The sequence below is a fragment of the Alternaria conjuncta genome, assembly GCF_024043145.1.
Source record: "Alternaria conjuncta strain BMP 0040 chromosome Unknown scaffold_14, whole genome shotgun sequence".
Taxonomy (NCBI): Eukaryota; Fungi; Ascomycota; class Dothideomycetes; order Pleosporales; family Pleosporaceae; genus Alternaria; species Alternaria conjuncta.
Genome location: NW_026250103.1, coordinates 318137 through 341023, shown reverse-complemented (window position 1 = coordinate 341023; position 22887 = coordinate 318137). Strand labels below are relative to the sequence as shown.

At 53.9% G+C, this 22887-nt stretch overlaps 9 protein-coding genes across 9 annotated transcripts; 4 read left to right on the top strand and 5 right to left on the bottom strand.

Annotated features, from left to right (window-relative positions):
• Positions 1-96: 96 nt before the first annotated feature.
• J4E85_008727 (uncharacterized protein) lies at positions 97-1894 on the top strand (the record flags this gene model as incomplete). The annotated part of the gene is made up of 2 exons (XM_051472951.1): positions 97-246; positions 302-1894. 2 exons carry the CDS (start codon positions 97-99, stop codon positions 1892-1894), a joined length of 1743 nt encoding a protein of 580 aa, XP_051323171.1.
• A 2861-nt stretch (positions 1895-4755) lies between these two features.
• On the bottom strand, positions 4756-7714 carry J4E85_008726 (uncharacterized protein; the record flags this gene model as incomplete). The annotated part of the gene is made up of 8 exons (XM_051472950.1): positions 4756-5101; positions 5153-5625; positions 5673-6226; positions 6273-6554; positions 6604-6936; positions 6986-7510; positions 7559-7603; positions 7660-7714. 8 exons carry the CDS (start codon positions 7712-7714, stop codon positions 4756-4758), a joined length of 2613 nt encoding a protein of 870 aa, XP_051323170.1.
• Positions 7715-10757: 3043 nt separating this feature from the next.
• Positions 10758-11413, top strand: J4E85_008725 (uncharacterized protein; the record flags this gene model as incomplete). Its single annotated transcript, XM_051472949.1, has 2 exons — positions 10758-10986; positions 11046-11413. 2 exons carry the CDS (start codon positions 10758-10760, stop codon positions 11411-11413), a joined length of 597 nt encoding a protein of 198 aa, XP_051323169.1.
• Positions 11414-13422: 2009 nt separating this feature from the next.
• Positions 13423-13920, top strand: J4E85_008724 (uncharacterized protein; the record flags this gene model as incomplete). Its single annotated transcript, XM_051472948.1, has 1 exon — positions 13423-13920. One exon carries the CDS (start codon positions 13423-13425, stop codon positions 13918-13920), a length of 498 nt encoding a protein of 165 aa, XP_051323168.1.
• A 458-nt stretch (positions 13921-14378) lies between these two features.
• Positions 14379-14710, bottom strand: J4E85_008723 (uncharacterized protein; the record flags this gene model as incomplete). Its single annotated transcript, XM_051472947.1, is given in 2 exon segments — positions 14379-14417; positions 14435-14710. The coding sequence occupies 2 exon segments, from the start codon at positions 14708-14710 to the stop codon at positions 14379-14381; spliced, it is 315 nt and encodes a 104-aa protein (XP_051323167.1).
• Positions 14711-15778: 1068 nt separating this feature from the next.
• LSM2 (U6 snRNA-associated Sm-like protein LSm2) lies at positions 15779-16233 on the bottom strand (the record flags this gene model as incomplete). Its single annotated transcript, XM_051472946.1, has 3 exons — positions 15779-15913; positions 16018-16165; positions 16220-16233. 3 exons carry the CDS (start codon positions 16231-16233, stop codon positions 15779-15781), a joined length of 297 nt encoding a protein of 98 aa, XP_051323166.1.
• A 382-nt stretch (positions 16234-16615) lies between these two features.
• On the bottom strand, positions 16616-19303 carry J4E85_008721 (uncharacterized protein; the record flags this gene model as incomplete). Its single annotated transcript, XM_051472945.1, has 1 exon — positions 16616-19303. The coding sequence occupies one exon, from the start codon at positions 19301-19303 to the stop codon at positions 16616-16618; it is 2688 nt and encodes an 895-aa protein (XP_051323165.1).
• Positions 19304-20488: 1185 nt separating this feature from the next.
• Positions 20489-21711, top strand: J4E85_008720 (uncharacterized protein; the record flags this gene model as incomplete). The annotated part of the gene is made up of 3 exons (XM_051472944.1): positions 20489-20593; positions 20644-21030; positions 21445-21711. 3 exons carry the CDS (start codon positions 20489-20491, stop codon positions 21709-21711), a joined length of 759 nt encoding a protein of 252 aa, XP_051323164.1.
• Positions 21712-22133: 422 nt separating this feature from the next.
• J4E85_008719 (uncharacterized protein) lies at positions 22134-22848 on the bottom strand (the record flags this gene model as incomplete). Its single annotated transcript, XM_051472943.1, has 3 exons — positions 22134-22381; positions 22452-22711; positions 22772-22848. 3 exons carry the CDS (start codon positions 22846-22848, stop codon positions 22134-22136), a joined length of 585 nt encoding a protein of 194 aa, XP_051323163.1.
• Between the last annotated feature and the right edge of the window lie 39 nt (positions 22849-22887).

The window sequence follows — 22887 nt, the reverse complement described above, 5'->3', positions numbered from 1 at the left end:
GATTTTGAAATGCGTTTGCCGCGAGAACTCAGTTAGCATACTGGAATCCCACTGGGTTGAGTAGGAGTAATCATGGTCATCGACTCCCGGAGCGGGATGGAGCCGAAGACCAAGTACGCTGAAGAAACGGGTCAATACTCGTCCGCCGAGAGTCAAGAGATAGGTACAGTGACCACGAAGTGGCAGGATACGCTCGCAGAGATCAAGTATGCGTTTACAACGAAAGATGGATGGATCGGCGACTACGTATGTCAATGCTTAACCTACCCGACTATCTGCCACAGGTAGCTGACAACCCCAGGACTACGTCTACTTGATCACTCCCAACATCTGGCCCTTGAACAGAAAGTACGAAGATTATCAAGCGCCATTCTACGGACTCAACGACCGCGTACCCGTTCTCTTGACACTACTCCTCGGCCTCCAGCATGCACTCACCATGATCGGGTCCATTGTGTCACCACCACTCGCAATCGCCTCCGGGGCGTTCAACTTCGAGCCAGCTATGACGACGTATCTGGTCTCGACAGCCTTCATCACCACAGGTATTGCGACAGCCTTGCAAGTTACTCGGCTGCATATCATGAAGACGCCATTCTTCATTGGCACAGGGCTCTTGAGCGTCGTGGGACCAACATTCGACATCCTACCCATCGTGTTCAATTACGCCGCTTTACGATACAAATCCGGCTCTTGTCCAGTCCTTGAAGACGGAACTCAAGGGCCATGCCCTGATGCGTGGGGTGCATGCCTAGGCACTATGCTGTGCTGTGTCTGGATCCAGATAGCAATGGCTTTTGTACCGCCCAAGATGCTCAACAAGATCTTTCCCAAGCTCATCACTGGATCACTTCTGACCCTCATTGGAGTCTACCTCGTTGGTAACGGACTGCAGAATTGGGGTGGATCATCAAACTGCCACGGAGGAGAGGGTTTCTACGCTCTGTGTCCGGATATCACTGCGCCACGACCGCTCGTATGGGGGCATCCGAAGCTGATCGGCTTAGGCTTCAGTGTGTTTGCTACTATCATCTTGGTCGAAGCCGTCGGTGCGCCACTCATGCGCTCAGCTTCGGTCATTATCGGTTTAGCTGTAGGATGTGCCATCTCAGGCGCAACAGGCTACTGGTCGACGGAACAGCTCAACCAAGCACCCGGCGGAACCTTTCTTTGGGTGCACACGTTCAAGCTCTCCGTTGATGGCGCGCTAGTACTACCCATGATAATCATGTTTGCTTGTCAAGCCGTGTCTTGCATTCCCGATATCTTGGCCACTGCAGAGCTATCAGGTGTTGACATCGAAGGAACGGAGTTCAACAGCAGGATCCAAGGCGGCATTCTGTGCGACGGACTCGGAAGCTTCTTCAGTGCACTGGCTACGGGCCCACCGATGGTCAGTCAAGCAGGCAACAACGGCGTTATTGTTCTCACCGGTTGTGCATCTCGCCGTGCAGGATGGGCAGCAAGTGGCTTCCTGATCCTTATGGGGGTCATTGCGAAGTTGGGTGCTGTCTTCGCTTCTATGCCGCCGTCTGTCCTCGGCGGTATGCAAGTCTTCCTTTACAGCACCATTGCTGTGGCCGGTATCCGTGTCCTCGCACTCATCCCATGGACCCGCCGCGATCGCTTCATCCTCGCAGTCTCCCTGGGCATTGGGTTCATGGACATATGTCAACCCGACTGGTTTTCACAGGTTTTATCGTACGATGGGCCGAATGAGAATCTGGTAGGATTCGAGCAGGGCATCAACCTTGCTGTGGAGACTCCTTTTGTCATTGCTGCTATTGTTGGTATATTCTTGAACGCTGTACTGCCGAAGGACAAAAGCGCGGCGCCGATGGTAGGATACGGTGATGAACAGAAACATCCTAGAATAGGGCAACGTGAGGATTAGACATATATCACAGATATTAAGAGGCCTTTTCCTGAGTCATGGCGTGGTGGTCTTCTTTGTGTATTCGTCTTTATGTGATAGGTCTTGTATGCATACGGCGGTGTCTAGGTGCCGCTGCTGTCGCACAATGATTTTCATCGCTTATTGAAGCGACGTCTATCTATGGAGAAGACAACTCGCTACCTGCGGAGAGGACTTCCAGATTCCATCCTGCCACCAGCCTCGCTCTACCTTCTGCCTAACCATCCAGGCATCCAATATATGCCTTAACATCCCACTTAACACGCGACCAACATGCCACTCTATTCGGTCCTTTTCCACATGCCTCGTCGGCCTCCCGACCCCACAACCGCCCCATCACAAAGCACATCCAAGTTTCATACTCGGAGTAGTGACCTCGCGTGGAAGTGGTATGTGGTTTCGAATAGTCTTCGGCGCGCGGCAGAAATGCGGATACCAACGACGATGCGGTGTGGGTAAGGGCTTAGCCGAATCGAACATCATTTGCAAGAATGGGGGAGGTTGGTCTGTGAAGATCTTCAAAGCTATGAATTCTCGGCTGCCCTGCCGAGTTACATCGGCGGACGGCAGGTAAAACATCGCAACAAGGCGAGAGTGGAGATAATGAAGCGGACAGTGGAAATGCGAGTTTTCCCTCGAAGTGGGTTTTGACCTGACATGGCCAACGATAGGAGTTTTGGAGATTACGATGGTGATTCATGGCATTGATGATGATGTTTTTGAAAACGAGGCTGTGCCAAAATTATCATTACCTCTCCACCTCGGAGTAGGCCGACCGAGAAAGAATACATAGTAACAATACACGCAGTACTCGCCAAACCGGTCCTTTCCTAGTCCCCAACGACCAATTCTCCCGCTTCTTCTCCCGCTGCCCCTGCCCTCTTGGTTCTCACGACCCTGTTCCCGAACGCTGATCATCAATGCATTGCATGCGTATCAAACAACGCGCGCTCGCGCAATCGTTCAGATCGGTGAGTGACCTCGTACAATCCACTTTTTAGCATTGTAGCAAAGCATGACTCGCCAAGCAAGTTGACGAGTCGGATGCATTAGTCAGGGAGGGTAGACGTTGGAAACTTGCTTGGCCAAGACACATGGGACAGCAACTGGGTGATGGGTGGGTTCGTTCACTGGGATTGGGAACAAAACGCACTGTGGGTAAGTCGCTTGGGGGAACATTACGATGAAACCAGGGGTCAGGGGGCGGTTTGCTGGGATTCTGGTGGTCGGCGACTATTCCGCCCGGGTTAGTGTTAGTCTGCTGTCGTCGTCGTAGTGGTGGCTGATGGAAAGTGCCGTAAAGTGTGCGTAGTAGTCTTGTTTAGAGCACGCACACGCGGCAGAGAAAGTGTGACATCTGGAAAGAAGGTTTGATGTATCTGCGGTATGCAAAAGCTGCATGTTCACGTTACATATTGCCCGCCGCGTTGTGACATGATGCAGTAGCGTACGTTTTTTCCACGCTTATCCCCCTTCCTTCGCTCCCATGTCAGATCCCATTGATCTCTAGCGTCTTCTCCACAATCATGAAAAGCGTTCCATTCGAGCCAGGCTGGCAGGGCGGCTTACTGCAGGGGGCCGTGCGTTGCAAGGTTGGCTTTTTATTTTTTTCACATGCCGAAAAGCTCAGGGGACGAGGACGCTCGAGCGGTTTTTACCTCGGGATCTTTCCAGGCTGGCGGGTGGGAGGGCGTGTGCCTCGATATTGACCCTTGGAGCCGCGAAACCCGGATTGAAAAGACCGTTGGATTTATTGTCTATACTATTGACAAACCAGGTTGGAAGGGACCCGGTTGCATCTGTGTACTAAAGTTGCACGCATGGTGCGGTCCGGTTTCCCAAACTGTTACAAGATCAACGTCGTCAACGTCGCATCGCATTGACTTGCTCGACGATCAGGAACAACGGCTAACTGCTTTTTACAAACGGTACGAGAAGCGGGTAGAAGGATGGAAGGTCGAGACGGACGGTAGGCCATCCCCACGTGCGACATGGCGATTGGTGCTTTTGCTAAACCGGCCCGTTTGAACGTTCTGGCTTCATCGAATTAGTAAAGCCTGGTGGCTGGGATGCTTTTGAGTGGTGATCTCAAGAAAGATGCATATGACGCGTGTATGTTAATGTACGATCACTTTCTGCTTTGGTATAATCTAAGGTGTCGGACGGCACCGGTGGGACTGAAGCAGGGTGAATAGATTGAGTGGGGATAGCTGGCGCGCTTATGATGTAACTTCAAGATGCCAATGTTGAAACTCAAGACTGTTCTTGGAACAACTGGGCCTTCGAACGTTTGATAGAGCGGCTGGGTACGTTGGCTTTGTTGTTGAGGTTATCATTCGTAGGCTGGCACACGACAAGTGGGTACCGTGCCCCGTATCCGTCATGAATGAGGAAGGTCATTAATATACGTTGCGATAATGAGGGTACAGTGTCTTTGTTCAGAGTATTATTACAGTGATGGTGTTTACGCTAGATAACATCGCTAGCGGCGCGTAATCGTCATTGCGGTCGTGCTTGCAGGTATCGCAAGATCAGCGTATTGTACAGGCGCGCTTGTTGCAGCGCTTTTTTGGGGACTCCCGTCTCACGGTGGTGGTACAGCTGAACTGTCTTCTCAATCGACCTTCTTTTCCAAGCGGGCGCACCTTCATCCATCAAAGAGTGGTTTGGACAGCAATGTGAATGACGCCGAAGCGTGTCATGCCGTCATCTCGCCGTGACCAAGGTCAGACAATGTGATGGTCATGCGCTTGCCACTCTCCACACTTCTCCGCTCACTGTGGTTCCTGCGAAGTGCATTGCACAAGCGGTGTAATCTTGATCGGGGTTGACGTCATGCCTCAACGCGCGCGTTTGTACATTGACTGGTCGCCCATGGAAGCGTTGTCGTCCCACCGGCGCTTGAGCCCATCCGGTAAAGAGCTGGCAACTGCTTCCTGCCACATCGAAGGGGTAACGTATACGGGTGCAGTGTTTCCATATGTCGAGGCTGGTGGCATCTGGCCTGGGACTGCATGGACATTGCTGGACTGGGGCGATGTGTTCGATATTTGGTAGCCTGGTTGCATAGCCTCCTGCGCTGGCCGCATATCGTAATTGGTTCCTGGAGGATGGGGTCTTAGCGGCGGAGAAGCCTGAGAGGACGCGCTAGTAGGAGGGGGCGTACCAAAGGCTACATTCCATTGACTGTATTGTATTAGTTTGTTGTTTGAATGAGAACGTGATGATTGAACTTACTCAAAGATGCGTTGTGGGTTCCATTGGGCGTTCTCCGGCATTTGCATACCAGAAGGTGGCTGAGCTGCACGGTGACCAGACGCCATCATGACCAAAGACTGAGCTACTGGAGAGTCAGCCTTGGATCCGCGGTCGGATGCCGAAATTGGTGGAGTAATGGGGAGTGCATGGTAGTTGACCTGACCTGGTTGTTCCAAGGGCGAGGGATGGCTCGGGTGACGAGGTCGGTACGATCCCTGGTGACCCATAGGGCTTGTTTGTGGAGCTACTTGTGGGCTTCCGAATGGGAATGTCGGTTTCAGTTCAAAAGCTTTTGAACAATCGGCCGAGAACGCTTGACGCAGGCTGTTGACTTGCTGTTGCATCTCAGGCATCGGGAACGAGGGAGACATGGTTTCCAGGACACGCATGTGGCGTACGAAGAAGTTCCTGGCATCATGGTTGATATCTGGGTCCGGGCATGTCACCGCAACCTACGGCTGTTAGTCAGATGCTTTACTGTACAATGGATATGACATACCAGGTGCAGCATGGTGCAGGTCAACACGGCGTAGATGTGGAAACTTATGCCTCGCATCATGCAAAGTAATCCAGGCATGCCGTAGGTCTTAAGAATCGCCTCTTGAAGTTTGCATAGGTTTTTGGCGGCCGAGTAACATGTGAGCATATGCTGCTTCCATATACCATCATATGACTCTGATACGGCATGTAGCTGCGGGCGGAAGTGCATAATGATGGCCAAACAGTGATAGGCGTGCATATTCGCCAGCTGATGGGACGGGATCCAAGGAGCAGAGCCATCCTGGGGGTAGACAATCTGCATGTCCTCCGGAAGCTCTCGTAACCAGAGGGAAAAGTCGGTGTTGTGGCCAACAAAAGCTGGATCCAGTGCCCAGTCCGGGTTCTTCTTCCTGAGTCTTCCGTACACGAGGGCCGAATGGTGAACGTTCTTAACAATACGGGCGTACTGTACGAACTGACGCGCAATCTGAAGCTCGGAAGGATCCTGTCCTGCGATGTGTCTGGGCATCTCCAAGTCTACGGTATCAGTGGTAACACCAAAGTCATAGCGTCCTATAGAAGTCAGCATCTCCAAGTACCTTCTACAAAACCAACATACCTTGAGGACCGCCAATCATGACCTCGAAGACCATGCACATCTGCCATACCCTCGTTTTGGCAACACAGTCGTGTACTGTCGATCCGCATGATTTGCCCATCTGATGGGTGTCGTAATGTTCGTGTAATTCGAGGTCCTTCGCCATGGCTACAAGGCTGACAGTCGCCATCCAAGAACGCCAGAAGTATCCTCGCTTTGGTGAAGCTTCACGAGCTTTCAGCAATAGAATCATTGCCTGCATTGTACTCAAGCGGGACACGTCTTTGAAGCTCTCTTCGTGCTCTGTAACATGTCAGTAATCGTTGTTTTGTCATTACAGGGCGCTACTGACTTGTGGCAAGGGCCAGCCATTTGTTGCCCTCCTCTGAGTCACCCAGCATCAACGAAGAACAAGCAAAGATGGACTCTAGCATGAGTGGAGAGATGGAGTCCGGAGCGCTGTGCCATTGCTGGTAGAAGTAGGCCTTGTTGATGACGGGGCAATATGGGTGAACGTTGGCGAAAAAGTAGTCAAAGTAATGCATTGCCCGATCATCATCAGGCATCATCTCCGGTGGTATGCGGACCGTATGATCGAGGCTTACAGAAGCTGGTAGTACGACCTCGTACTCCTCTTGCGCGGGTGTTTCGGCCAGCGCCTTCTTCATGTTAGTGATGTATGGGGCTAGACTGATTAGCTTGATATTTTTGCAGCAAGGTGCCATGGAGCTCACCAATGGCTGTATGGTCGATCTTGAGTTCACCCAGTGCCTCGGATAGACTAGATACAGAGTCACTTCGCCAATGGGGTTCCGATTCCGGTGGAGTCAGGATCGCAGGCGGGCCAGCGGATTGTTGTGAGTAGCCGTGCTGAGGCGCGTAGCTCATGGTTTGCTGGATGACCTGGGGCTGAGACATGGGCTGATAATGGCACGACTCCTGGGACTGTTGATCCACGTAGGGCGAAGGTTGGTACATGCCTTGGGTAGTCGGCATGGAAGGCGGCATCTGGTGAGACATGGCCTGCGACATGGATGGATGGCGCTGATAGTCATGTTGTGGAGATGGGTCCGGGGCATACTCGAGCGGTTTGGGCTCCAGGTCAAAGGTTTGCGAACCGTTGTAGTCCTTGTCATAGCTGACTGTGGGCGGCACACAGTTAAGCTTCAGACGAATGCAAGCAGCACAGGGCCATGCATTCGTTGTTGCCGCGTCGCACTTGATTTTGCGTCTACGACATCCTTCGCATGCTCTCATTACTGCTCTGCATTAGCATCTGCATGTCAAGTCAAAATGTGCCTTCATACCTTTCAGTCGTTTGTGTCTATTGTGTTCGTCTACGAATACATAATCTGGAGATGTTGTCAGCTGCCTTGTCCCCAAGACGCTGAGCGGCGTGTGGACTCACTGCGCTGGTTTTCGCGCGGTGCCAGCGTGGGCGGCGCAAAGGTGAAGCTCTGCATTTGCGCCGTTTGTGGCAGCAGTGGCCGTCCAGTGGTCTCCGGGGGCATAACGTTAATAGCTACCACGAGCCGGTCCGGAGTGACAGCGCAAGGCCTTGCGCAATGGTTGCAAGCAGCGGGGTTGTCGGCTATCCACTAAGTCGATGAGGTTGTGTGCGGTGGTCGGTGTGCAGCCAATGGTAGCGGCGCGCGATGACGGTCCAGAATGTCCTGAGGGTCGGCGGACGGAAGAAATCGCGGAATGGCCAAAACTATACACAAAGAAAGCGAAATCGAGAACAGATGCACTGTAGAATGCTATAGCGCAAGGGAAATCTCCGCGACGCCGCGGCGTCGTTAGGTTATACGGCAGATCAGGGCAGAAGGCGCATAGGGATGGTAGGTGGAGACGATGTCTGGCATACCGGGGTTTCGAAGACGCACTGGCAGCGGGCTCGCAGCGTGGCTCACGCGCACAATAGTGGCGTCGCAGTGTATGGATCTCCTGAAAGGCGAGAGTATTGTGGTCCTAGGCGGTTGGCCGTGTATGAAGGGGTCGATAGGCGGGCGAGGGGTAGACGATATGCGACTTAAGCGTGCAGGATCCAGGAGCCGCACTGCTGCACAAGTAGCGCCTTTGGTATGGGCGCCCAAGCTGCACGCGCGTGAGCGCAAGCGTCCGCTACCAAGATGCTGCGGGCACAGGGAACTGCCGTGCTGTGGGGGTGTGAGGCAATGGGCAGCAGGGATTGTGGTGCCCGTTGGAGACGGCCTGAATCGTAACACGTAGAACGACGGGTAGTGTGGACCTCCTCGAAGCACTGCCATGGGCCGGGAACGATTGCTATAAAATCAGCGGGGGCAAAGTCTGACAGCTGAGAAGACGGTGGTACATGGCGGCATTCTCACTCAGCAGACTTCAAGGCAAAGTAAAAAACTTCAGCGGACCGAGTACGCAAGCTGTTGCGAGGCTCTGGTGGCGGCTGCATTTGCTGGATTGCCCAGAAAAAGAAGATCAGACGTGACCAGTAGACTGCAGCAGCCCGGACCTGGCCGTGATAGGGCTGGACAATGTCGAAAACCTTGCGCATGCATTTAGTCGGTTCATAGTCGTACCTAGTTTCTCATCTCGCACAGCCTTAGGTGCCTGAATGTTTGAGACATGGTCTGGCAGTGTCACCGCAATGACAGGTGGGCCTTCTAGAAAGTGATCTCCGGCTGCTAGCCTCGATGACGAATATTATGCTTTAGCCGACATATAATACAGCAGGTGTACGACTATAGCTGGCTAGATAGGGGTACACAGATGGCTCTGGTAGGACGCTGCACAACCTGCCAGGAGCTAAAGCGAAACAAGTCTTGTCCACATAGTCGCGGAAGAGACTTGGCTGGAGGCAGCATGAGGATAGGCGTCCACTACTCGACGCGCTTTGGCCTCGTTGATGTGCCGCTCTGATCGGTGGCATCTCCATGGCCGCAGACTCGACGTTCACTCGAGACTTTGCATGGGTTGGGCAGACGGGATCCCGTCGCATGCCGCAAAGGCTACGGCAGAACCGGTGTGTGTCGTTGAGCACGACACATCGGCGAATTGATTCGTGCGGAAGCTTGGTAGGGCCATGTGCAGGCAAGGTTCTAACGGCAGACGCATCACCATCAGCGTAGCCCGCATGAAACAATATTACTCCAGATGCTACCCTCAGTTGGGCTAACAAGATTCTCGAATATGTAGGTAGCATGCACAGACAGACGGCATAGCATTTGCATGAGCCGAATACGAGATATTGCGGCCGCGAAGCGAAACGTAGCTGAGGAGACTTGTCGAGGGCTTCGATCCGGCGCATGGATCGTATTTTCGTCCGCCACTGGCGATTGCATGACATGAAGAACGACCGAAGATTGCATGGAGAGCTAAAGTTAGGGTCGAAAATCCCTTTCTTTAAGGGCTGTTGTAATCTGTCAACCATGTTGCCGGGTCGCGTTCTCTCTCGCGCGGCAGGCGACAAGGCAGCTGAAAGATTAGTTCCCCACCACGCAGGTGGTATGATGGTGATGGCGATGGCAGTCAAGGCGCAGTCAGGTTACGAGTGCTAGCTTCGATCACGCAGAGACACGACGGGCGTTGCCAAGGGGTGCTTTGTATGGAGCAAGACGGGATGGTGCCATGACTGACAGGTGCTGGCGCCAGGCTACCGTCGACCTTTGGAAGGTCGATAGAAGCAGTGGTTTCCGTGGCGCGTGGTAAGATAACACGATACTGACCTCATCAGTCATGCTGCGCTGATCACTGCCGTTGATCTCCCTGCAGCTCAGGAACACGGCAAGCAAAGCAGGGACAATCCAGCAGCGCGGTCAGTCGTACGCCGGATGAGGCAGCACTTCCGTTATGAAGGCACAAGTGCGGGAGGAGCCGACACAGGTCGTTGGGACGAGACTGCGATTGGGAGTGATTAGTGAGAAACATGTCGTCAACACGATCACCATGGGCGCGCGAGCTTGGGAGGTGAGCAGGTGGTGGATCAGCCGGAAGCGTCGGCTGCCGATGGGGTTGAAGCCCAAGGGCAGTCGCCAGCCGCGCTGTTTCTCACCTTCTGGATGCGCACTGGGGATTTGCCGAGGCTGGCCGAGCAGAACGGCAGCAGGCAGGAGGCCACGAACTGTATACCCCGGCGGCGTGATGGAATGACACGAAGCTGCAGACACTAGTCAAACACACGGGTGCCCTGGCGCTGTGGTGTGAACGGTGCACCCCACACAAGTGTCCCCTGTATGTCGCGGATAATCTGCGGGAAATTGAGGGCTTACAGAGCAATTGCTAAGACGGCGGGCATGGCCGGGGCAGGCGGCGGTGGTGGAGGTGGTGGTGAGGGTGAAGGTGCAGGCGGGTGACATGTTCCGAGTGTCTGGCTGGCTAGCACATGCTAGATGACGAACACCGAGGAGGGGCTGCTGGTGGCCCGGGCGCGCCTTCCTCGCAGATTTGCTGGAGAGGCAGGAGCCCACGACGGCTCCTTCCCTCCGCCACCATCACACCACGACGCCGCGACCCCTGCCAACCGCCGCCATGGAGCTCGACAAGGACAACGCCAACCCGACCATCCTGAATCCCTCGGATCTGCCCTCCCGCCGCAGCGACGCAACGGCAAAGAGGCGCGATGACGGCGGGACCGGCCTGTTCGACAACCTGATACCGCGCTACAACTACCTCAGCGACCCCTTCGACGACAGCGTCTCAGCCGGCGATTCAGACAGCGACGACGCACGTGAGGACATTGACGAGCAGGAAATCTACGGTAGGCGCGCCCGCGGGCCCTCGATGGCGTTAACGTTTGGCTGACCCCGCGCATGACAGACCTCATTTCCACCATCTGCGACCCTGAACACCCGCTGTCCCTCGGCTCGCTGTCCGTCGTCAACCTGCCAGACATTCACATTCTGCCCCCCTCCTCACCGCTCTCGAGCATCAGCACCGTCGTCGTCGAGATCACGCCGACCATCACCCACTGCTCGCTGGCCACCGTCATCGGCCTGGGCGTGCGCGTCCGTCTCGAACAGGCACTACCTCCGCGCTTCCGCGTCGATGTCCGCATCAAGAAGGGCACCCACAGCACCGACGAGCAGGTCAACAAGCAGCTGGGCGACAAGGAGCGCGTCGCCGCTGCCCTCGAGAACGGCACCCTGATGGGCGTGCTGAAGAAGATGCTCTCTACATGCGAGTAGATTCCCCGCCATGATTTGTCTGGAAGACAGCCATATCACGATATCGGCTCTTCTTTCATCGGCGTCACCAAGACATCATCTCCGCCACACCCGCACACCGTGCACCATACACCGTACACCGTATTCCTACGAACATGGCATCATCCCTCCGATGACACCGGGATGAGTAGTCGCCCAAGGAGGAAAGCCTCGGCTGTTCACAATATTGATGTTGTCCGGCAATATGCAAACCGCACATGCATGCGGCGCGTACGCTATCCCTGCGTCGATCATTAGCGTCGTGTTGGATATAGCATGTTCCTGCAGGCTAATGTCGTACACAAAGTCAATTCCGACCTCACCACAGGTGCATCGCTGGTGGAGGGTGATTTCGCTGTCCGTCCAGGCGAAAACAAGTTTCGATGGCCAAGATGCCCGAATGGGTACGCAGGATGATGTGCCTTCACAGTAACATCCCGGTGATTTAGCCGCGAGCACATTCACCAGCCTTGGAGGTTATGAGGCGAGTGGGATTATGAGCAGACACAGATGTGTAGAAGACTTATGAACAGTCTGAGGTTGCATATGCAATTCTTGAGATGACGTAGCTCATGCTACGACATATGTCTCTGGTCCTCAAGTGATACATTCAGGCGCAGATAGCAATTGATGCAGCCTACGCAAAGCATGAGCAGATTCGTACTGGCATTATAGAAATCTGGTCCATGAATAACGTGATGTCTCTGCGCCCTTTCCCAACTGCCCGCCCTCGTTCTTAGTCTTCCAATATTCCAGTCCTATCCGCAAAGTCCTGCAGCATCTTCATTTTCTCTCTCATCACCAAAATCTTCGCCTCGTTGTCCAAGTCATCAAATCCGTCGCATAATTCCTCCATTGCAATATCCAATACGACTTTCTCCGCTTTGTAACGTCTGTTCTTTGCCCTCAGCTCCTCTGTTTGTCTTCGCAGCTCTCGGAGTTGTGCGTATTCGCAGAGTGAATGAAGAAGTAGTACCGCTGGACTCGCGAGAAGAGTGAGGATGCGTGGAACTTTCGTGATGCCGCTGTAATTGAGGGCCGAGATGGCGATGGAGGCCGTGAGAGTAAGGGAGTATTTTGAGACCGTGATTGGCATGTGAAGTTCCATGGTGGTAGCTATTGGGCGGCTGGCATGAATCTTTGAGTAGAAATGGGATGGTGTGAGTCTTGTCCTGACCAGGTACGAAGAAGTAGACGACGACTTTGTTAGTGGGCAGGCGCAGTGTGTACGCACTTGCCGCTGCCCTCACTTCAGCTCAGCAAAATACGATTTACTGGCAACCGCTGTATGCCCCATAGTACCGCTTTGGTGTAATCACAACCGATAATTTCACAGTGTAGTCTCCCTATACAACCTCCCTAAAAAACAGCTTTCTTACACGCGACTCCTTGCAAACCCATAAAAAAAACTCAACATGCTCGTACCATCTCTAACTGAGATCCTCTACTGGTTCATCCATGCTATAATATCGTTGAACTTCTGGTTCATCGTGTGGCAGATGCACCAGGGTCACAAACGTCTCCACCCTCTTTTTTGCGGCAGCCTTGGAGGCCTCGAGGCAAACGGTAACCGCGCGTCTAGTCCATCCAGCGACGCTATAATTCACATATGGCGCTTAGCGGAAAGCTGGAAGGCTTGGGACAGAATTGGTGCGAAGTAACAGGTGGAACAGATGCGATGGATGCGAATAGATTATTTGAAAAGTACCTAGGTAGCCTGCCTAATTGCAAAAATTTGAAGCGAGATTCGAGACAATATAGCAACGTGTGAAAAGTGAATGAGTGTTTTCCATTCCCCAGATAACGAAGTATTTGATACTAAGAAGTGAATGAACCAGAAGCCAAATACTCCGCCGTTAGCTCCGCACAATCCGATTTCTACCAACCCGCAAGGCTAACGCAGTGACCTTGGAACCTATGAGCCCTCCCACAAGCCAACTCTCGATTAAGGTGCCTTATTGCTGCGCACCAACACCTCACTTCTCTCCACCATGTCGCAACCCCAGCCGTCCGCGTGGCTCGTACTCCCATGCATGCTCCTCTCCCTCCTCATCACCCGCTTCCTCACCGCACTCTTCACATCACACAACGAGCGCGGCCTAAGCACAGTCGCCAAAGCAGCGCTCATCTTCATCGCGACACTCATCCTCACCACAACAGCAGCGACCTCACTGTTCCAATCTCTAGAGACCACGCAGCCGCATACCAGAAACGTTCTGCGAAAGCGACGCAACGTCTCACCCTTGCGCGAAGAGCGCATTCAGGCGTGGCGCGTCAACACTGCGCCGACTCTCCACTGGAGCTCTTCCTCGTCTGATGAGGATGTGAGGGCAGTGAAGCAGAAGCTTGTTAAAGAGAAGAAGGAGAGAAAGGATGAGAAGTCGTTGAGGAAGCGACTGTGGATGAAGTTCAAACCAAGGCGGAGTGAAATGCTTGGGGGTAGGAAAGAGACTATTGAGGTTGTTGTGAGGGAAGATCCTTGGGCCTAGATACCGAGGGATGGAAAAGGCACGATTGATCTTCTGAGTGTATACAAGAAGGCAGGGTTGTAGACGATATTTGGGTGTGACAACTGTTACTGACAACTTCTCCCGTCTGTTTCTTCCCATCTCATCGTAGTTCCCATTTAGTAGACACCGGAAGTACAAAAAGGTAGCAAGCAGAAAGTTTTGAACACTCGAGCAACGTATATCCAAGCACAACTTCAACACCCGTCGGTCAAATCCAAACGCATGACACAACCAGCTCGACACTCACTTCTTCACGCTCGTGCCCATCGTCTCTAAAACTACCCAACACCCTCCCATCACCAACACTCCCCTCTCCACCCCCTCAATTTCTCACCACAACCCTCGACATAGCCCTAACCTCCGCCTCCGCCTCCAGAATCTCCAATATCTCCCTCTCAAGCCCAGCATTCACCGCAACACCCTCAGAAGGATACGCATCACCAAACGCCGAATTTGCCGTCGTAGTAACACCACTTCTGTCGTATAGTGGTACACCCCGCTCCCAGATCGATATGGCTGCCTTCCTGCCGTCCGTGTTGCTCTCTTCGTCGGTGTGCGCGCGCTTGCGGAATAGTCTGGGCAGGCTGATTGGTTTGGTGCGGAAGTAGATGATGGCGCTGATGATGTAGATGGTGATGCCGATGGTGCCGACTACGCATATGAGGCCGATGGCTGTTGGGGTGAGGGTTTCGGTGGTCAGGGCTTCGAGTGCGGAGCGAGTGTGCAGGTAAGGCGCTGGGGGAGTGGAAGATGGGTAGGTGGGCGCCATGATTGTTGAGGCTGTGGTCGCTTTTGCGAGTATATTCGTTGCGTGGTGGGTTGTTTCGAAGGGACTGATTTGGGTGCTTTTGAAAGTGTTTGCGTGGACTCGTCGCCTTTGCGAGTATACTCGTTGCGTGGTGTGTCGTTTCAAAGGGACTGATTTGAAAACTTTTGAAAGTGTGTGCGCGTGGACGTCGTCAACCAACGGAAGAGCGGTTGTGGTGTTGGTGTTGTTTGGGGTTAGACGGAGTCATATAGATGCGCAATTTGCCAGTGGAGAGGACTGTGGGTGAGCGTAATTTCTACGCGACATGTTTCGTTTGCTACGAAAAAAGGTGAAAGGGAAGGGGGACACGAGCGGCCTCGTCTCTTGGGGTCGGATAATTGCGATCTCTCTCATTTGAGGAAAACCTTTGTGTATGGGATGGTGATGTATTGCGGGGGTCGTGAGTGGCTCGTTGTCGCCCTGCGTTATCACGGTACCAGTGGATGGAGTGGGTGGCAACCAAAATATCGAATTGCACATACTGCAGTGATTCGTCTCTTGGAGATAGAGACTGTACGAGAAATAATGCACAGGAAAAGCAACATGGACGACAAAAGAGAAAGCTCGTTCGTGATGTCGAAAGTTCGATGCCATAGTTGAGGGTGGACAAAACGAAAGACGCACGTATGTGGGAGAGTAAGTCGGCGTCGATGGCCATGTCAAATATGAGCCTGAAGGGGCAATCTCCATGTCCCGTGAGCTAGGGAAGAATTGAAGCAGAGCGTGTAAACGATTCGAGTCGAACAGAGAGTAGAAAAGTAGAACAAGAACACAGATGGGCGAGGATATCACCTCGTACTCATCAAGGGTATATTCACATCACCAGCTCTGCAAGCGCTCTTCGTGCTCACGCAACGTCTGCGCTTATTCCTGCTCCAGAATTCCAGCTCTTGCGCTTGGCCACGCTCTTATATACCGTGGGCTGTCATGTCACATTGCGTCCGCCCATGCACGTCTTGCCCTCCTCATGTTGCCGCACGAACGGTCGCATCATCACGCGTTATCCTAGCACCTGATGTCCTTCCTTTCTCATTTCGCCTTGTTCTTCGCCGCCTCAGCCTCTCTCCTTGTCGCGTCTTCGAGTAGTGCGGTGTCAACGGCGCCGGAGGGAAGGTGTACGTATCGGACGACGGAACCGCGGATGAACATGTCTTTTGTCGAGCACTATTGTGAAGTTAGCTTCAATTCCTTCCCATAGTTTATGTCGCCATCTCTCTGGTACGCTGTCTGGTCCGTACGCAGAAGAGAGTCGCGATGCACAAACGTACCAAATGCGGCCACCTCAGCTCATCCACCGCCTCTGCATTGTCCAGCTTGATGTTCAGGTACTGGTCGACGCTCTTGAGTGTTCCGCGGATCTGGACTTCGTTCTTGAGTTCGACGGTGATTTCGTGCTCGACGAGCGTTTTGAAGAAGCTATTGAGCTGTCAGTCGCTGTTGCGTCATCGTGGACGTGGACCGGGGACTAACCTGAAGAAGAGCATTGTGTATATGTGAGAAGAAAGATTGGAGTAGAGACGTCGGAGATACAGCTAAGCGCAAGTTGGGTCGAGTGGTCGCGACTTGTGGTGCATATGGCACAGTGACGAGGTTATGCGCTGCGCATGGACCGCGTGGGGTTCGCGCCGCTGCGAGCGAGGCTGATCTGCCGCCTCGCCATGTCTCTCACTCCAGCACCACCATCACATTGATAGGCAGACACTCAGACAATCAAATATCACGACTGTGATAGACACTGTCTTCAATTCATCTACAAAAGAAATTCGCTATTGTGGTATCAACCTAGTCCAGTCCAGTCCAGCCTATCCAACACCGTCTACCCAAAACCATCGTAACTGTATCACATCATGTTCAATCCCGTTGCCATTACTTCCTCGCCCAGCCGGACAAAGTCCTCCATCCAGCGTGGCCTGTCGCGCCCTCCTCTAGCACGTTGACAACTCCCTCCAATAGCTTCTCCTCATCCTTGCCCATCTCCATTTGCAACCTGAGCAGCCACCTCTCCCATGCCCAGCTTCCAACTACGCCTGTCAACATCGCCGCGTCCATGGTGGTACCAAAGACCGGCGCGTCCTCGAGCTCGATCTCGCCGTCTTCTGTGATGCGACGCTCTTGGTGCTTTGGCTCGGCGCCAACAGCAAGTGTGTCCTTCCAGTTCGCTGCCGTCTTTCCCATGGGAAGGAGCATCCACGCCCTTTGAACGTCCTTGAAGCCCGCCTTGGAGACGCGCGGGAGGAATGTCTTGGTAGGCTGCGCATCGTAGCCGCGCGTCTTGAGGTTGAAGCCGAACTCGACACCCATGGCCTGAGCGTTGTGGCCAGCATGGACAACATCGGCATCCATGACGCTGAAGTCAAGAATACCACCAGGCTTGAGGCAGCGGTAGCACTCCTTCAAGCACAGGTCGTACTCGTCTGATGACTTGCCGACAGGCTTGTTTGTCTTGAGGAGCTCGTAAAGTGTGCGTGCCGAAACGACGTCAAAGTGACCAGATGGGAAGGGAAGAGTCCACAGGTTGGGAACGGTAAGGTGCTTGTGGTTGTCGGGGCCCTTGACATTGGATGACATGTTGTTACCCGCAGTGTAGACAGTAGTCACTGTAGCGTATGGGTAGTCATACGCAACGTCCCACGCCCAATCGTTGGTGGCGACACCACCAACGTCGAGGATGCGTGGAGCACTAGCGCGTGTGATGCATCGCGCGGCAGGTTTGCTGAGAAGCTTGCCACCGTTGAGTTGCTTCTGAGCTTGCAAGACCCAGTGGATAGGCAGCATCTGGTCGAGCGCTTGACGCTCCGTCTGTGCGCGCGCAATCCTCTCCTTTAGTACAGTTGGGTCATTGACGAAGAACTCAGACACAGGTCGCGGTGGCGCTGGGCGCTCTGGCTGGCAAAGCTCGAACTTTCCCAGGAGCTGATCGCGATGTGCAAGAGGATTGCAGCGTCGCTGTACGTGCATAGCCTCAGCGCGAGTCTGGCGGTGGATGAACGTATCCTTCTTTTGGCACCGAGAGTGAAGGTACTCAAGGCCTTGGACGTAGGTGGTGATGGGCTCATCCGCCGACTCCTTGACTGGAGACTTGGCCGGCTCATCCGCGAACTTGACCGACTTCTTGACCACAGTCTTCTCGATCGAGTTGCCGCGGCTGTGGGTTCCGCTGGAGAGGCTGGGAGAGGTAATGTCGCTCATATCACGAAGAGCGGCCTGTAGCTCATCTTGTTCCTCCAGCCATCGGCCGGTCATCTCGAGGTTAGCAGTAGACACCTTTTGAAGTCCGGCGTTGTAGTTCTCGTCATACTGAAAGATGGTCTTGCTAGGGTTGATCTCCTTGATCTCCACGTTCTCATCGGTTGGGCTGCTAAGGAGGACTGGGCGCGATGTCGCCAGAGGCTCATCGTGTCCATCGAGAGTGGATCCGGCAAGAGTCGAGTTTCGTGCCGGGAGAACTGGCACAGCTGGTACAGCTGGCACGGGGTGTGGGGAAGTGTTCCTTCGGTTCTCCTTCTGCCATGGAAGGTTGTAAAACCTCTCAGCAGTTGAAGTGTTTGGGATTGACTCATCGCGCTTGGGGATACTCCAGGTGTGACGAGCAGTCGATTGAAGCGATGAGAAGAAACCACCGGGAGAAGGGACAGAGAGCGCGGAAATCGGTGTGCTACCAGAGGAACCGTTTCCGAATACTGTTGATGGGATGCTTAAGCCGAGACTTGGTCGGGAGACTTCTTGCATCTCGCCTCTAGCCTCAACCACTTGAAACTCTTGTTGCTCTGGTTCCTCGTACTGCTCAGCAGATGGCGAGTTTCCGAGATGTTGAAGAGTCTCCATAGCTTGTAGGTCCAATTGCACAGGTCCCCACGAGTCAACGCTGGACATGGATCCGCGTCTACGTTGCGAGACTGGAGTGGCAGGGCAACTGAGCTTGTCCATCTCTTCTGATGTGAGGCTGCCGTCCAGGGAAGGGGCTGCTGAGTGCTCAGGCACATGCAGGTTGTGAGAGTCGATCATCTCAAGAAAGCGACGCGATGGGGTCAGTAGCAACGATGGAGTAACGGGCATCGCCGAGTTTGCACTCTTCAACTTCTCAATGGTTGGCCATGCGGACGGCGAAGGGATGACGATGGATGGGTAGCGTCTCTGTCTGGGCTGGGTCGCAAGCTTCTTGACTGATGCGGATGCATGGAGAGGTACCTCAGCCTCATCGTCGGTGATGTCGTAGAGGGAGTCGAAGTCGCTGTCAGCACGACTCGCCCGGTTTACTGGGGGATATGTAGCCGAGTGAACAGGAAAGCGCGGCGACGGCTGCGGGGTCATATCGAATAAGCGTGCCTTGGGGGTAGGGAAGTCGTCGTCAATGCTGGCTGGTGACGCGGGACTGGGTAGGTATATCGACGAGGTGGAATATCTTGCTCCGAAGTAGTAGGTGGGAATTGAGGACTCGTCGTCGTTGGCATTAAGTGCCTGTCTCTGATCCAGCGGAGACATGGCTTGATGAGAGTTGGCCATGGGGCCGAAGGTCGCAGGATGGTATACTGCAGGCTCCAGCATCTCAGGCATGTTGTATATTGCGGTGACGTGAGCACCGCCTTGTGCTAATATTACTAAAGATACCTATGAAAATCCGAGTAGGCGGGAGTGCGGCGAGGGTGGTAGGGGTCCAAATACAGAAGTACAGGGGACCAAATAGAGGCGATATTAAGATGAGCTATAGCCCAAAACTGCGCTGGTCAACAGCTTACTGGTAAAAATGGAATTGCTTCGATCAACGAAGACTTGACGGAAGAAGGGGCTCGGAAGAGGACTAGAAGTGAATGGCAAAAGAGAGTAGATGCGGCGCGAGCGCGATGATCAGAGGATATATCGCGCGTAGACGCCTACTCGTCGAGTGACTGCGGGCTAGTGTTACTGTGGCATTCGTCCGAGCTACACTGCCAGTTGGCCGTCCACTCGCATAGAGGGCCGAGTCTGGGTGGAGAGGCAGTAGCGGCTCAAGGTCGGCCACGACATGGCAAAGAGGGTGAAGACGGCATGATTGGCCAGTGTAAGTTTATGGCGAGCAAGGTCAATACCATGCGCTAGAAACTTTGGGCTAGAGGAGCGTTGCGCTGCGCGGCGTGGTTGGGTGTTTGGTTGTAAGCGCCGGGCTGTGCTATTTGCAGCGCTCGCGTTCTGCACGCTTGTCCAATGACGAGACGCAGCGGCGTTGGACAGCATACTCGCCCAATAGTGCCTCGTCGAAATCGATTCTTGCTGCGGGGCTGGATATTGTCTCACGGCCTCGAGTTGGACGCGAGGCGGTGGTTGTGGCTGTCCCCATGGCTGTCATGTAGTCATCCCGTGCCATGTGAGAGGAAAGACCAGGTGCCGAGACCCGTCGCAGCCATCTCGGCAGTACAAACACGCGACCAGCCACGCGGTTGCCGATCACCAAGATATAACAATAGAGGAGGTTTCAGTCGATTTAGAGCATTGACGGCCCCGTTCAGCAAACATAGTTGATTCGAAACGTGAGGTGGTGAGCTGCGCGGTCTGCATGGTCTGCATGAACAAGAACAGAGGTGAGGCGTGCCAAGACCTGCAGCGGGGCATGTATGGAGGGGCAGGCGTGACGCTGATGCCGTCAACACCAAAAAGCTATCGTGAGCTCTGTCACACTAGCAATTTCCACAATCTCCCCATACCTCCCATTGGCGCTTCTTCATATCACCTATACACACCGAAACCGCACTAGAACCGCCCGTCATGTCACCGCCTGCCATCATCGCGCCGTCGATTCTGTCGGCAGACTTCGGAGCGCTGGGCAAGGCCTGTTCAGACACAATCTCCCAGGGCGCCGACTGGCTCCATGTACGCGATGCTGAGTTTCGGGCTGTAGGGCACGCGACTGACACGTGCAGGTCGACATCATGGACGGCCACTTCGTGCCCAACATGACCTTTGGCGCGCCCGTTGTCACCAAGATCCGCTCACACGTCGACCGACCGACCACCGCACACGGCAAGGGAACATTCGACTGTCACATGATGATCGCCGAGCCCAAGCGATGGGTGCGCGACTTCAAGAAGGCTGGCTGCGACCTGTACTGCTTCCACTACGAAGCCGCCGTCTCGTCGACCGCGGCAGACTCACCTAGTGGGAAGTCGGACCAGAAGACATCTCCCAAAGAGCTGGTCAAGTTCATACATAGCGAGGGTATGCAGGCTGGTATCGCTATCAAGCCGAGCACACCGGTCGATGTGCTGTGGGAGATACTGGAGAACCCAAACAAGGACGAGGTTCCGGATGTGAGTTCATCACCCCTGCACCGCCATGCTTTCCATCATCACAATCGATATCACGAAAGGGCCGCACGCGCTATATGGTGGTTAGAGAGGCCTCGGAAGTGGTCGGCCAAAGCGAGGCTGGGTAGGGCTGACCCTGTTGGGGCGTGGGCGGCACGCGCTGGCGCTTAGGCATACCAGCCTGCGTAAGCCCACTGTCAATCAGTCTTGACCTGTGCGTTCTTTCGAGAAGCCTGCCGCATGCTGCCCAACCGACTGTCCATCTATTGGCCACCTGTCAATTCAGTAATCCCCAAAGTTGACATCGGTACCTACCCGCCCACGCCGCTGGCTGCTCCCGCAGGATCAATAACCTCATCTCAAGGCCCGCTTTAGGCCACGTCACGTTCGGTAGAGATTTCATGCTAACATCCACAGATGATATTGATCATGACTGTAGAGCCCGGCTTCGGTGGCCAGTCGTTCATGGCGTCCGAGCTTCCCAAAGTCACCGCGCTTCGACAAAAGTACCCAGAGCTACAGATCGAGGTCGACGGAGGTCTAAGCGAGAAGACCATTGACCAAGCTGCTGATGCTGGCGCTAATGTCATCGTTGCTGGCAGTGCTGTTTTCGGCGCTTCAGACCCTGGAGACGTTATCAAGAAGCTCAGGGAAGCGGTCGATAGCAGGAGAGGAAAACTATAGAAGGGATAACGATACAGACCGACGAATTATGACAATGACTGTAGATGAGCGCATGTACAAATAGAAACGCGAAGAAGCTTACCATGTAGATGCTGACATGCGTCGATGCAATGTAACACAACCTGCCGGCTAAACTCTACGCCCATAGCCACCTGCTGGCCTTCATATCCGCAAAGATAGCAGATTCGGCAGATGTTATCGACAGGGCTGGTATTCTTTCCGCATGCTATCACAAAGAGGGCCGTGGAGGCTACATCGCTTTCGGAACCTAGCTTATCACTTGCAACAGGAGATCGTGGAGGCTACGTTTCTCTTGGAACCTAGCAAATGCATCGCAAAAGGTTATCTTGGCTACTACATGTCCTCTGGCTTAAGCTGAGTGCCATACAAAACCGTACTGTGATATCTATATCGACACCACATTACTCCTCACATTCATCGGCTGGGTCGTTGTCCTCCTCTGGCTCGTACTCAGATCCGGACCAGTCTGCATCCGTTTCTACATCAGATGCTTCGATCTGGTTGTAGGTGCGGGTGCGTCCGGGGAGCTTCGGGATGGTTACCCTGCCCCCATCTCGCCTGCGCTCGGCATGCTCTCTGAATTCCCGCTGGCGATTGAGGCGCTCCCTCCTAGTCGTGGCGATGGTCTCAGCGCGGAGTGCACTGGGCGCTAGATCATGTGTTCGTCCTTCTGAGTCCGTAAGCATTTCGCGATCCGAGGGGGGCGAGGTGTGCCAAACCTGGCTCGCTGTCCTGAAGAAGCCCGGCAAGAGTCTCCTGATATCTCTCTTCATCAAAATCCCATTCTTCCTCCTCGTTTTCGTCATCGGCATCGCCCCATTCCGAGTCGTCGCTGATGTATACATGTGTATCTTCCTGGTGGAAAAGCTCTTGGCGGCATAGTGGACATCGATTGTTGTTGGGCATTTCAGCCTCGACTTGCTTGACGATGCAGTGATCTCCGAAGATGTGGCCACACGGAAGTTGCACAGGGACGTGCCTAATATAGAGTATCCAAGTCAGTGTGTTGTGATAACAAGGGTCATCCAACGTTGCTTACTCGGTACTATAGTCGTCCAGACAGATACCACATCTGAGCGGCTCTAGACCCTGAACGAACTGGTCTTTGGTTAGCATTCTAGCTGAGGATTGCGCTGAAATAGATGAAGATGTAGA